The sequence below is a fragment of the Chiloscyllium punctatum genome, chromosome 44 (genome assembly GCF_047496795.1).
Source record: "Chiloscyllium punctatum isolate Juve2018m chromosome 44, sChiPun1.3, whole genome shotgun sequence".
Lineage (NCBI taxonomy): Eukaryota > Metazoa > Chordata > Chondrichthyes > Orectolobiformes > Hemiscylliidae > Chiloscyllium > Chiloscyllium punctatum.
In genome coordinates this window covers 2,135,126-2,149,784 of record NC_092782.1, presented here as the reverse complement: position 1 = coordinate 2,149,784, position 14,659 = coordinate 2,135,126, and the positions used below count along the sequence as shown (strand labels likewise).

The following is a 14,659-nucleotide window of genomic DNA, read 5'->3' as shown; positions in this document are numbered from 1 at the left end:
GTCTACACCTGATATATGTTTCCTTCTTTTTCTTAACCAAACCCTCAATTTCTCTAGTCATTCAGCATACCCTACATTTACCAGCCTTTCCTTTCACCCTAACAGGAATATACATCTCTGGACTCTCATTATCTCATTTCTTAAGGCTTCCCAATTTCCAGCTGTCACTATTCCTGCAAATGTCTGCCCCTAATCAGCTTTTGAAAGTCCTTTTCTAATATCGTCAAAATTAGCCTTTCTCCAATTTAGAACTTCAACTTTTAGATGTGTTCTGTACTTTTCCATCACTATTTTAAAACTAATAGAATTATGGTCGCTGGCCCCAAAGTGCTCCCCCATTGACACCTCAGTCACCTGCCCTGTCTATTTCAAGGTGACTAAGTGGTTAGCACTGCTGCCTCACAGCGTCAGGGACCCAGGTTCGATTCCCGCCTCGGGTGACTGTGTGGAGTTCGCACATTCTCCCCATGTCTGGGTGCATTTCCTCCAGGTGCTCCGGTTTACTCTCACAATCCAAAAAATGTGCAGGTCAGGTGAATTGGCCATGCTAAATTACCCATAGTGTTAGGTGCATTAGTCATGGGTTAACATGGGGTGGGTAATGGGTCTGGGTGGGTTGCTCTTCAGATGGTCAGTGTGGACTTGTTGGGCTGAAGGGCCTGTTTCCATACTGTGGGGAATCTAATCTAATCTAATTTCCCAGGAGTAGGTCATATTTTGCACCTTCTCTAGTGGGTTCATCCACATACTGAATCAGAACATTTTCTTGGACACACATAACAAATAACCTAGTTACTACGGGTGCTAACTGGGGTAATACTATCCAGCAGCAAAAGTGTAGGGTACTAGAGAAAGGCACAAACACTTTAAAGCATTAGAATTGGGGCTTATTTATCATAATATGGGCTGAGACAGTAATGGTGTAAAAGAAGGAGATCTGTTTCTGAAATGATTCTATGAAATGAATGGACCAATTGTCAGGATGAGAACATTTTGGCAATAGTGATCATAATATCATAAAGTTTAGGTTATGTGGAGCATCATAGGATTAATATATCTAATCTGAGGGAAGCAAATTTCATTGGGGTGAGAATACATCTTTTTCTAGAACAATGGAACACCTTTAACGAAGGAATGATTCAGGAATTTCAATGCACAGTTGAATGACAGGTCAACTCAGGACAACCATAGGCAGAGCCCCTTGATGATGAAGGAGATAGCATGTAAGCTGAAGCAGAAAAAAGAGCAAGTGTGATACATGTCAAGTTAATATAAATGAGAACTAGGCTACACTTAGTCTGATCACAGTGGAAGTAAGAAAGGAAAAAAATGGCAAAGTATAAGAAGACTCTAGCAGCTTAAACAAAAAAAGATCCAGCAGTCCTCTATGGACATGTATAATTGGAAAGAGAGTAGGAGAAGCACTGGGGCTAAAACTCAAGTCTGCAGCTGGAGGCACGAGAATTAGCCAAAGAACTAAATTAATACTTTGCATTTGTTGTTAACAAGCAAGCTGCTCCTGCTCCTGTCTTATATCTTTCTAATTGCAAAAGAGATGCACAAACAGAGATTAGGAAAAATATGTGCAGAAATTTCTGAAGGTGACAATGTGGTATCTTGGGTTTCATAAATGGAGAATGCAGAACCAATAAAGTTATGATTAATCGCCATAAAACTATGTATTTGATGATTATGTTCAATTTTTTGTATCATACTTTAAGAAGGATGTGAAGTTTTTAGGGAGAATGCAGAAATGTTTTAATAGAATGATTCCAGGGATGAGGTACTTTAGTTTGTGAGTAGATGGGCTGCTGTCCATAGTGAAAAGAAGATTGAAAGAAGACAGAAATTACTTTCATCAGCACTATCTTGTTTTTTGACTCAATGCCTCTATAATCCAAACCCAAGGATCCTATATGCCCACATAAACATGTTCTTAATCTGCACTGCCAACTTCTATAATTTGTGCACAAAATGCCCCTAGGTTCCTGTACCTGCATCTCCTTTGTCTGTGATGATCAATGGCCAATGATCTGACCTTGTTTCTCTCCATATATGCCATCTGACCTATTGAGAATTTCCAGCAGTTGCTGTTTTTGTTCGAGATTTACAGCAACTTTAGTATTTTGGGTTTACAGTTTTGTTAAGACACGATTTATAGAGTGTTTAAAATCCAGGTGATCATTTTGACAAAGACCATTTCCACTGGTGGAAGGGTAACAAACCAGGGGACACCACATTAAGGAGATTAAAGCAAAAGAATCCTATCGCAAGACCAAAGACAATGGGGAGGAATGCCCATACAGACCTTGCACTGGGACATGCTGAAGATATCCATGGTTTAAATTTTGACAAATGGTCCAAAACAAGTCCTGTTTTGAATTGTATTGTTTTGTATTTGTAATATTAAAAAATCTATTTGTTCAATAAAAACAAAAATTTTAGAAAAAGCAAAAGAATCAATATGACAGAAGTAATAATTACAGGAAAAGTAGTGAAGGTTTGAATTTCAATGTCGAACAATGTGATGGAGCAAGATGCAAACGTGGCGTTCAAAAGAGAGGTGGATAATTGTCTGTAGAAAGAAAAAATAATTTTGCTTTGGGAAAAGAACAAGGGAACTAACTCCATTACCCTTTCAGAGTCGTTATAGACATAAAATACCAACTGTTCTCTGATTGATTCACACTGCAACAATTCTGATTTTACAACTTTCTATGTTTATGTCCTATTATATCCCATGAACAATATTTTTTATTAAAGGGCACAATTTTAACCATTTCAAAAGGTCACTTCTCACACAGTTAATGATGATAAATAATCCAAATTTACTGTTTATTCTGTTGTACATACCAGATGCTGACGTCCAGTTGTAATAGTTACAACACTTTCCTTGTAAGATACAACTATCCCTCTCGCACAAGACATAGGAAGGCCCTCGAAACAGTAATAATTATCGACGAGAACTGAGAAATTGTATTTGGGAACTTGTTCTTCAACAAGTGTGTATGTGCAATTTTCAAAGAAATCATACTGTGTACCACCGAAAGTGAGATAGTGGGGGTCTCCCCATACTTGACATTGGCCTGAAAGAAGATAGAGACCAGGGCAAAAGGAGACTCATTAATCATGTTTAAAGAGTTTTGAATAAAAATAATCAATTCCAAAAATAAATGATACTTACAATAGCAATACCATTTCTCACATCCATTTTCATCGAGAAATTTCGCTGATTTTGGACATGTGGGTTTTGGATCTGGTAAACATTGCGTTGTCAGCGGTATTGTGCGTGAGGTAATAAATGTTGGGATGTTTGTCAGTGTGGTTCTTGGCCATTCTTTGGTCATTGTGGATGTCGGTGCTGTTGGAACTGTTGTATGTGTGGATGTGGGTGTTGTTGCAATTGGGGTAGTTGTGGATGTGTGTGTTGTTGGAACTGTGGTAGTTGTGGATACGGGTGTTGTGGGAACTGTTGTAGGTGTGGATGTTGGTGTAGAGGGAACTGTTGTAATTGTGGATGTGGATGTTGTTGGAACTATTGTAGTTGTGGATGTGGGTGTTGTTGCAACTGTGATAGTTGTGGATGTGGGTGTTGTTGGAACTATTGTAGTTGTGGATGTGGGTGTTGTTGCAACTGTGATAGTTGTGGATGTGGGTGTTGTTGGAACTGTGGTAGTTGTGGATGTGGATGTTGTGGGAACAGTGGTAGATGTGAATGTGGGTGTTGTGGGAACTGTGGTAGTTGTGGATGTGAGTGTTGTTGGAACTGTAGTATATGCAGATGTCGGTGTTGTAGGAACTGTGGTAGTTGTGGATGTGGGTGTTGTGGGAACTGTGGTAGTTGTGGATGTGAGTGTTGTTGGAACTGTGGTATATGCAGATGTCGGTGTTGTAGGAACTGTGGTAGTTGTGGATGTGGGTGTTGTTGGAACTGTGGTAGTTGTGGATGTGAGTGTTGTTGGAACTGTGGTAGTTGAGGATGTGAGTGTTGTTGGAACTGTGGTAGTTGTGGATGTGGGTGTTGTTGGAACTGTGGTATATGCAGATGTGGGTGTTGTAGGAACTGTGGTAGTTGTGGATGTGGGTGTTGTTGGAACTGTGGTAGTTGTGGATGTGAGTGTTGTTGGAACTGTGGTAGTTGAGGATGTGAGTGTTGTTGGAACTGTGGTAGTTGTGGATGTGAGTGTTGTTGGAACTATGGTCGTTGTAGATGTGAGTGTTGTTGGAACTGTGGTAGATGCGGATGTGGATGTTGTGGGAACTGTGGTCGTTGTAGATGTGGGTGTTGTTGAAACTGTGGTAGTTGTGGATGTGAGTGTTGTTGGAACTGTGGTAGTTGTGGATGTGAGTGTTGTTGGAACTGTGGTAGTTGTTGATGTGGGTGTTGGAAATGTGGTAGATGTGGATGTGAGTGTTGTGGGAACTGTGGTAGTTGTGGATGTGAGTGTTGTGGGAACTGTGGTAGATGTGGATATGAGTGTTGTTGAAACTGTGGTAGTTGTGGATGTGGGTGTTGTTGGAACTGTGGTAGTTGTGGATGTGAGTGTTGTTGGAACTGTGGTAGATGCGGATGTGGGTGTTGTGGGAACTGTGGTAGTTATGGATGTGGGTGTTGTGGGAACTGTGGTAGTTGTGGATGTGAGTGTTGTGGGAACTGTGGTAGTTGTGGATGTGAGTGTTGTGGGAACTGTGGTAGTTGAGGATGTGGATGTTGTGGGAACTGTGGTAGTTGTGGATGTGGGTGTTGTGGGAACTGTGGTAGTTGTGGATGTGAGTGTTGTGGGAACTGTGGTAGTTGAGGATGTGGATGTTGTGGGAACTGTGGTAGTTGAGGATGTGGATGTTGTGGGAACTGTGGTAGTTGTGGATGTGAGTGTTGTTGGAACTGTGGTAGGTGTGGATGTGAGTGTTGTTGGAACTGTGGTAGTTGTGGATGTGGGTGTTGTTGGAACTGTGGTAGTTTTGGATGTGGGTGTTGTGGGAACTGTGGTAGATATGGATGTGGGTGTTGTTGGAACTGTGGTAGTTGTGGATGTGGGTGTTGGAACTGTGGTAGTTGTAGATGTGAGTGTTGTTGGAACTGTGGTAGTTGTGGATGTGAGTGTTGTGGGAACTGTGGTAGTTGTGGATGTGAGTGTTGTGGGAACTGTGATAGATGTGGATGTGGGTGTTGTGGGAACTGTGGTAGTTGTGGATGTGAGTGTTGGAACTGTGGTAGTTGTAGATGTGAGTGTTGTTGGAACTGTGGTAGTTGTGGATGTGGGTGTTGTGGGAACTGTGGAAGTTGTGGATGTGAGTGTTGTGGGAACTGTGGTAGATGTGGATGTGGGTGTTGGAACTGTGGTAGTTGTGGATGTGAGTGTTGTGGGAACTGTGGTAGATGTGGATGTGGGTGTTGTTGGAACTGTGGTAGTTGTGGATGTGAGTGTTGTGGGAACTGTGGTAGTTGTGGATGTGAGTGTTGTGGGAACTGTGGTAGTTGTGGATGTGGGTGTTGTGGGAACTGTGGTAGTTGTGGATGTGAGTGTTGTTGGAACTGTGGTAGTTGTGGATGTGAGTGTTGTGGGAACTGTGATAGATGTGGATGTGGGTGTTGTGGGAACTGTGGTAGTTGTGGATGTGAGTGTTGGAACTGTGGTAGTTGTAGATGTGAGTGTTGTTGGAACTGTGGTAGTTGTGGATGTGGGTGTTGTGGGAACTGTGGAAGTTGTGGATGTGAGTGTTGTGGGAACTGTGGTAGATGTGGATGTGGGTGTTGGAACTGTGGTAGTTGTGGATATGAGTGTTGTGGGAACTGTGGTAGATGTGGATGTGGGTGTTGTTGGAACTGTGGTAGTTGTGGATGTGAGTGTTGTGGGAACTGTGGTAGTTGTGGATGTGAGTGTTGTGGGAACTGTGGTAGTTGTGGATGTGGGTGTTGTGGGAACTGTGGTAGTTGTGGATGTGAGTGTTGTTGGAACTGTGGTAGATGTGGATGTGAGTGTTGTGGGAACTGTGGAGGGTGAGGATGTCGGTGTTGTTGGAACTGTTGTAGTTGTGGATGTGTGTGTTGTGGGAACTGTGGTAGTTGTAGATGTGAGTGTTGTTGGAACTGTGGTAGATGTGGATGTGAGTGTTGTTGGAACTGTGGTAGATGTGGATGTGAGTGTTGTGGGAACAGTGGTAGATGTGGATGTGAGTGTTGTTGGAACTGTGGTAGTTGTGGATGTGAGTGTTGTTGGAACTGTGGTAGATGTGGATGTGAGTGTTGTGGGAACTGTGGAGGGTGAGGATGTCGGTGTTGTTGGAACTGTTGTAGTTGTGGATGTGTGTGTTGTGGGAACTGTGGTAGTTGTAGATGTGAGTGTTGTTGGAACTGTGGTAGATGTGGATGTGAGTGTTGTTGGAACTGTGGTAGATGTGGATGTGAGTGTTGTTGGAACTGTGGAGGGTGAGGATGTGGGTGTTGTTGGAACTGTTGTAGTTGTGGATGTGTGTGTTGTGGGAACTGTGACAGATGTGGATGTGGGTGTTGTTGGAACTGTGGAGGGTGAGGATGTGAGTGTTGTTGGAACTGTTGTAGTTGTGGATGTGTGTGTTGTGGGAACTGTGACAGATGTGGATGTGAGTGTTGTTGGAACTGTTGTAGTTGTGGATGTGTGTGTTGTGGGAACTGTGACAGATGTGGATGTGAGTGTTGTTGGAACTGTGGCAGTTGAGGATGTGGATGTTGTGGGAACTGTGGTAGTTGAGGATGTGGATGTTGTGGGAACTGTGGTAGTTGTGGATGTGAGTGTTGTTGGAACTGTGGTAGTTGTGGATGTGGGTGTTGTTGGAACTGTGGTAGTTTTGGATGTGGGTGTTGTTGGAACTGTGGTAGTTGTGGATGTGAGTGTTGTGGGAAATGTGGTCGTTGTGGATGTAGGTATTGTTGGAAGTGTTTTAGTTGTGGTTGTTACTGATGTTTTTGGGGTAGCTCTTGTGCTGGGTGAGGGGTGCTGACAGCAAACTCTTATCCTGTAGTCCAAACACATTAAACTGCTTTCGGATGCCTGATGACTGTAAGTACAAACAAGTCCTGTTTCTTTATCGCACGTCACGTTATCTTTCATCTCATTGATTGGGCGCTGGGGATATTTGAGAGCCTCACACTGAATGTCTGTAATTTGATAGGGATAGAATGGACACAGAGAACTTGACACTTGGTTTAATAACTCAGTGTCTGCTCTGTTTTGCAGAGTTGGTGTGTTTTCATTAAACCATGGAGACCATTCGCCTTTACACCCATCTGTAAGGTAAAAATACGACAGAAAACAACACAATCAGAAACAAATCCATTATTACAGAATGTGTTTCCAGTCTTTGCCGAGTATTAGACAATGCCAATTTATCATGGAATTGAAGGACATTTTGTACTAACTTTAAGTCTAAAAGCAATCTCTCGAATCCAAAAGAGTTTTATGAGTCACTGCCATAGAGTTTTGTTCATTAAGTTTTTTCTTTGGATGTGGGCATTGATGGGAAGGCCAGAATTTGTTGTCAATTTTTTCCTTGAATTGAATGGTTTACTAGATCATTTCAAAGGACAGTTAACAGTCAACCAACAAATTGCTGTGGATCTGGAGTCACGTGTAGGCCAGACCTGAGAAGGTTGGAGGATTTCCTTCCTTAAAATATATTAGTGACTTGGATGGGCCTTTTAACAATAGTTTCACCATGGTTGAGACAAGCTTTTCATTCCAGATATATTAATAATTTAAATTCCAAGAGCTATTTTGGTGCGATTTAAACCTGGGTCATCAATGTAGTAGGCTACCACTACAATAATGCAATGACATTACCATCAGGCTAAATTCTCTCCAACAAGCATGAAGAATTAGTTGGTTTTCTTGCAATCACATGATTCCCTTTTTTGGGAGTGATAGCTCATTTCGAGCTGTGCCCATATGAATCAAAGAACCCTGAAACCAAACTATTTGCAGAGGTGTTTTCCTTGCACAAAAGTTAATTGAATCTATTTTATAACTCAAGATTCAAACCACCACACTCTCTGTGCAATCCACACATTTGACTATAAGGCCATTGCAATCATCTCCAATTTGTCCACAGAATCAGGCCACTCCTCATTTGCTTGTCCTGGATAGAGTCTTTATCTCCATTCATGGGAGACTTTACCCGGAAACAGCGGAAAGTTTTTTCAGGGATAGGAAAGTGCATCAGTATTTTGTTTTATTGTGAATAGGCAGGCCAATAGTTATTTTATTCTCTAGGTCTGGTAACACTATTTCCTTGCAAGGCCACTTTGTCAACTAACACATTATTAATTACGTTTGTTCATTCAAGGGATTGGAGATTGCTAGCCAAGCCAGCATTTGTCCCTCAGTCCTAATCATTCTTGAGTGGTTGGTGATGGGCCACCTTCCTGAGTTGTTCTAGTCCATCTTGGAGATGCCATCAGGAAGACAGTGAAGCAGTGCTCTCCTTGCACTTGCTGTAATCTAGTCTAATGCATTCGCTGCTCACAATGTGGTATCCTCAACGTTGGGGAAACAAAATGTAGATTGAGTGACCACTTCACAGAACCTCAAAAAAGACCCTGAGTTTCCAGTTACCTGCCACTTCAACACACCACCCTTTACCCTGACCATTATCTCAGACTTAGGCTTGCTATAATGCTCCAGAGAAGCTTAGTGCAAGCTGGAAGAACAGCATCTCATTCTTCATTTGGAAACTCTGCAGCTATCTGGACTCAATACAGTATCTAGTCTAACAACTTTATGGCTTGAGCTCTCCCAATTCTTTACTCCATTCCCCACACACCAGGTCTTGTTAACCATTATCAGTCCCCATTAATGACTATCCAATCTCCTAGCCAGTTTGTTACCCATTCCTTTGTCTGTCCAATTACCCTTCTCTCTTTGGGCTCTATCCCCACCTATCGTTGAGAGTAGTAGAATAATAGAGACATATAGCATGGAAACAGACCATTCAGTCAAACTTGTCCAATGCTGACCAGATATCCCATATTTTCCCCGGAGTAGGGGAGCCCAGGACTCGAGGGCATAAGTTTAGGGTGAGAGGGGAAAGACTTAAAAGGGACCGAAGGGTCAATATTCTCTGAGGGGGGTGCGTGTATGGAATGAGCTGTCAGAGGAAGTGGTGGAGTCTGGGACAATTACAACTTTTTAAATGCTAACAAATGGGACCAGATTAGGTTAGGATATCTGGTCAGCATGGACGAGTTGGACTGAGGGGTTTGTTTCCGTGCTGTGCATCTCTGTGTCTCAATGATTCTTATTAGTCCCATTTGCTAGCATTTTAACTGATGTAATTGTAACTGCCGACCAGATATCCTAACCTAATCTGTTCCTATTTGCCAGCATTTGGCTCATAAACCTTTCCTATTTGCATACAAATCCAGATGTCTTTCAAATGCTGTAATTGTACCAGTTTCCTCTGGCAGCTCATTCCATACATGCACCACCCTCTGCATGAAAACGTTGCCCCTCAGGTCCTTTTCATATTTTTCCACTTTCACCGTAAACCTCTGCCTCTAGTTTTGGACACTCCCATCCCGGGGTAAAGTCATTGTCTATTTACCCTGTCTTTGCTCCTCATGATTTTATAAAAATCTACAAGGTCACCCCTCAGTCTCCGACATCCCAGCCAATTCAGCCTCTCACTATAGCTCAAATCCTTCAACCATCCTTGTAAATCTTTTCTGAACCCTTTCTGTTTTTACAACTTTATTGCTAAAGCAGGGTGACCAGAATTTCATACAATACTCCAAAAATGGCAGAACCAGCGAATTGGAAAACAGCAAATGTGACACCTGGGATTAAAAGGGGCAGTAGACGAAAGATGGGGAATTATAGATTGGTTGGTTTAACGTCTTTAGTGGGGAAGTTGCTTGAGTCAATTATCAAAGAAGGAATAGCAAGGCATCTAGATAGAAATTGTCCCATTGGGCAGATGCAGCATGGGTTCATAGAATCCTTACAGTGTGGAAACAAGCCCTTCAGCCCAACAAATCCTCACTGACCCTCTGAAGAGTATTCTACCCAAATCCATTCCTCTACCGTATTACTTTACATTTACACCTGACTAATACAGCTAACCTTCATATCCCTGAACTCTATGGCCAAGTCACTTAATCTGCACATCTTTAGATTGCGGGAGGAAACAGGAGCACCCGGAGGAAACCCACTCAGACACGGGGAGAATGTAGAAAATCCACACAGACCACTGCCCGCGGCTGGAATTAAACCTGGGTCTCTGACGCTTAACTAGTCTTTTGGCATTCTATGAAGACATTACGGACACTGGACAATGGGGAGCCGGTGGATGAGGTGTGCCTAGATTTCCAATGAGATCATCCATTTTGGTTGGAATATCAGTAAAAATGGCCTATTACTTGAATGGTAAGAAGTTGCAGCATGCTGCTCTGCAGAGGGACCTGGGTGTCTTTGTGCATGACTCACAGAGGGTTGTTCTGCAAGTACAACAGGTAATTAGGAAAGCAAATGGAATTGTGTCCTTAGTTGCTAATGAGATTGTGTTTAAATGCATGGAGGTTATGTTGCAGCTATATGGTATGCTGGTGAGGCCACACCTGGAGTGTTTTAGTCTCCTTACTTGAGAAAGGATGTACTGGCACTGGAGGGGGTGAAGAGGAGGTTCACTAGGTTGATTTCAGAGGTGAGGGGTTGGCTTATGAGGACAGACTGAGTAGACTGGGATTATATTCACTGGAATTTAGAAGAATGAGGGGGAATCTTAGAGAAACGTAAACCAATGAAGGGAATAGATAAGATAGACGTAGAGTGGATGTTTCCACTGGCAGGTGAAACTAAGACAAGAGAGCATAACCTCAAAATTAAGGGGAGCAGATTTTGGACTGAGTTGAGAAGGAACATTTTCACCCAGAGGGTTGTGAATCTATGGAATTCCTTGCCCAGGCAGGTGGTTGATGCTGCTTCAATAAATGACAGATTTTTTTTTGAACAATGAAGGAATTAAGGGTTACGGTGAGAGGCGGATAACTGGAACTGAGGCCACAAAAAGATCAGCCATGATCTTATTGAATGGTGGAGCAGGCTCAAAGGACCAGATGGCCTACACCAGCTCCTGGTTCTTATGTTCTTATGAACCAATGTACTAGACATCTGCAACCTGATGTCCCAACTCCTATACTCAATGCACTGACCAATAAAAGCAAGCAAACCAAATGCCTTCTTCCTCCCCCCACCCTATCTTCTGCATAAAAACCAACATCTTCCGAGCTATCATCAGTTCTGAAGAAGGGTCACTTGACCAAACATGTTAAATCTGATTTCTCTTCACTGATGCTGCCAGAACTGCTGAGCTTTTCCAGCAATTTCTGTTCTTTCTGATTTCTAGCATCCACATTTCTTTTGGTTTTTATTTGGTGATCGGTAGTATACCCATAGTATTTTTAGGAAGAGATTTCCAGTGTTTTGACTCAGTTACAGGAAAAGAACAGTGATGTAATTTCAAGTCAGGATAGTATAGGGTTTTCAGGCGGTCGTCTTTCTGTACCCTTGTCCTTCTAGCTGGTAGACGTTGTGGGTTTAGAAAGTGCTGTTGGACGAGCCTTGATGGCTTGTTGCATTCCTATATACAATACACAATGCTGCCACTGTGCATTGGTGATAGACAGAGTGAATGGCTAAGGTGGTAGGTTTGCTGGCAATCAACTAGGCTTTGTCCTGGATTGTATTGTGTTTCTTGACTGTTGCACTCATTCAGCCAAGTGAAGAGAATCCATCACATGTCAAACTTGTGACTTATAGATGGTGGGAGAAAGTGAGGACTGCAGATGCTGGAGATCAAAGTCAAAAAGTGGTGCTAGAAAAGCACAGCTGGTTAGGCAACATTCAAGGAGCACAATGTTTCAGGCATAAGCTCTTCTTCAGGAATGTTTCTGATGAAGGGCTTATGTTCGAAACATAAACTCTCCTGCTCCTCGGATGATGCCTGACCGGCTGTGCTTTTCCAGCACCACACTTTTTGACTTCTCGATGGTGGACAGATTTGGGGAATTGATCGATGAGTAATGCAGTGCAGAATTTCCAACTTCTGATCATGTAAAGTATGAGCAGCAGCAGAACATTTGGCCTAATGAACCTACATTGCTTTTTAATAAGATCAAAGCTGATCTGATTGGCAGCCTTTATGCTCTTATCCTGTGTGTCTCCCATAATCCTTAACTTCAGTGTCAATCAAAAATCTAACTCAGCCTTCAATATAGTTAATGAGCCAGCCTTCACCATTCTCTGTGGAAGACATTTCCAAAGACTATTGATTCTCTGAGAGAATAAGTTCCTCCTCATCTCTGTCTAAAATTGCAGACAGCTTTTTAAAAACTGTCCTCTCTAGTTCCAGGTTCCTCCAAGGAAGGAAAGATTCTTCCAGTATTTACCCTGTCAAATCCACTCAGAATCTTGAATGCTGGAAGAAGATTGCCTCACATTCTTCTTCACTGCAGTGAATATAGTGCCAAACATTCTTTATTGGACAACCTCTTCATCCCAGGAACCAGCCAAGGGACCTTCCCTGACCTGCTTCCACATAAGTGTATCCCTCAGTAAGTAGATTTCTAAAAGGAATGTCATGTTTAAGTAATGAACTGTTGTTCTTCTGACGAGATAACAGAAAGAGTCAATGAGGGTAAGGCGTACATTGATTTCCAGAAGGTGTTTGATACAATGCCACACAGAGACGTGTGAGCAAAGCTATAGGTCATTGAATACAAGGGATAGTGACACTGTAAATAAAAACTTGTCTGAATGATAGAAAATAAAGAGTAACATCAGGGATACAAATCTAAAGGAGGCATGGATGTATAAGGACTTGGGTACACATGTGCACATATCATTAAAGGTGGCAGGATAGGTAGAGACAGCTATTAATCAAGTTGATACTGTACTTGCTGTGTTAATAATAGGAAGAATAGAGTACAAGAACAAGGAGATTGTGCTGAACTTGTATAAAATGTTTTTCAACTTCAGCTGAAGCATTGTGTAAAGTTCTGGCTGCCACACTTTTGGAAGGATGTGAATGCATTGGAGAGAGAGTAGGAGAGACTTACAAGAATGCTTCCAGAGATGAGAAACTTCAGGAATAAGGACAGATTAGAGAGATTGGGCAGTTGTCCTTAGAGAGAAGAAGGCTAAGGCAAGATTGATGGAGTTTTTCAAAAACTAAGAGGTGCTTAGACTGAGTAGATATTAAAAAATGGTAAATGAAAAGCTGAAAGAGCTGTGGATGCTGGAAATCGAAACAAATACAAAAACAGAAATTGCCGAAAAACTCAGCAGGTCTGGCAGCTTCCTTGGACAGAAGTTTTAATGACAAAAAGAGAAGTTACTGGAAAAGCTCAGCAGGTCTGGCAGACTGAAGAGTCACTGGACCTGAAACGTTAACTCTGATTTCCACAGAAGCTGTTAGACCTGCTGAGCTTTTCCAGCAATTTCTCTTTTTGTCATAAAAAAAGGTTCCTCGTTGTAAAATGATTAAGAATATGAGGGCACAGATTTAAAGTGACTAGCAATAGAAGCAAATATGAAGGGAGGTAAACTTCTCCAGGGGAGTGGTTCAGGTCAGGAAATGTGCTGGCTGGACATCTGGTAGAGGTGAGTTCAATCAAGGCATTCAAGGGACCATTGGATATTTATTCAAATAGAGACACTAAGTAAGGGTACACGGGAAAGGTAGGGGAAATGCCCCCAAGTCATGATGATGCTCGTTTGGAGAGCGAGTGCAGAAACAATAGGCCAAATTGCCTCTTTCTGCACTATAATACTTCTGCCAGTCTGTAAAGTAAGTACATACAATTCAGATGCAGTCTCACCATTACCTGTAGAGCTTCATTGAGATTTCCCTACTTTTGTACTCCACCCCCACCCTCATGCAATAAAGACCAACATTCCATTTACTTTCTGAATTACTTGGGCATTGATGTGGTAATTATTTGTGATTCTTGTACAAGAACAACCATATCCATCTGCATTATAATTTTCCAAAGCCTCTCTCCATTTAAATATTAAGCTTCTGTGTACTTCCTCACATCTTCCACTGCTGCCTCACAGCGCCAGAGACCCGGATTCAATTCCCGCCTCAGACTCTCTGTGTGGAGTTTGCACATTCTCCCCGTGTCTGCGTGGGTTTCCTCCGGGTGCTCCGGTTTCCTCCCACAATCTAAAAATGTGCAGGTTAGGTGAATTGGCCATGCTAAATTGCCTGTAGTGTTAGGTGAAGGGGTAAATTTAGCGGAATGGGTCTGGTTGCGCTTTGGCGGGTCGGTGTAGACTTGTTGGGCCGAAGGGCCTGTTTCCACACTGTAAGCAATCTAATCTAATATACTTGGCCTGCTTACATCAATATTTGCAAAACTCCCTCACAATCTCTCATTGTATCCTCCTCACAGCAAGCTTATAGTCACCAAATGCAGCTACAATACAAGTCATTGAAGCTCAGTATTGATTTCTGTAGTTATCCACTAGTTGCAGTCCCATTTCCCACCCAACCCAACTATCAATACCATCACCTCTGATATTTTGCCGTAACCTTTTATGAGGAATCTTATTAAATGTCTTTTCGAAATCCAAGTGCACTGCATCTCCTGCATGCTGCTTGTTGCATCTTCAAAGAACTCTAA

General features: G+C 42.3%; 1 protein-coding gene across 1 annotated transcript in view; it reads right to left on the bottom strand.

Moving 5' to 3' along the window:
* The window catches only part of LOC140466589 (uncharacterized), a 91,336-nt gene that overhangs the window by 21,280 nt on the left and 55,397 nt on the right, over positions 1-14,659 (bottom strand). Inside the window, exons 30-31 of the mRNA XM_072562042.1 lie at positions 3,185-7,267; positions 2,854-3,086 (exon numbers count right to left, since the gene is read on the bottom strand). Coding sequence (XP_072418143.1) covers positions 2,854-3,086; positions 3,185-7,267 — 4,316 coding nt within the window. The remainder of the gene's footprint in view (positions 1-2,853; positions 3,087-3,184; positions 7,268-14,659) is intronic.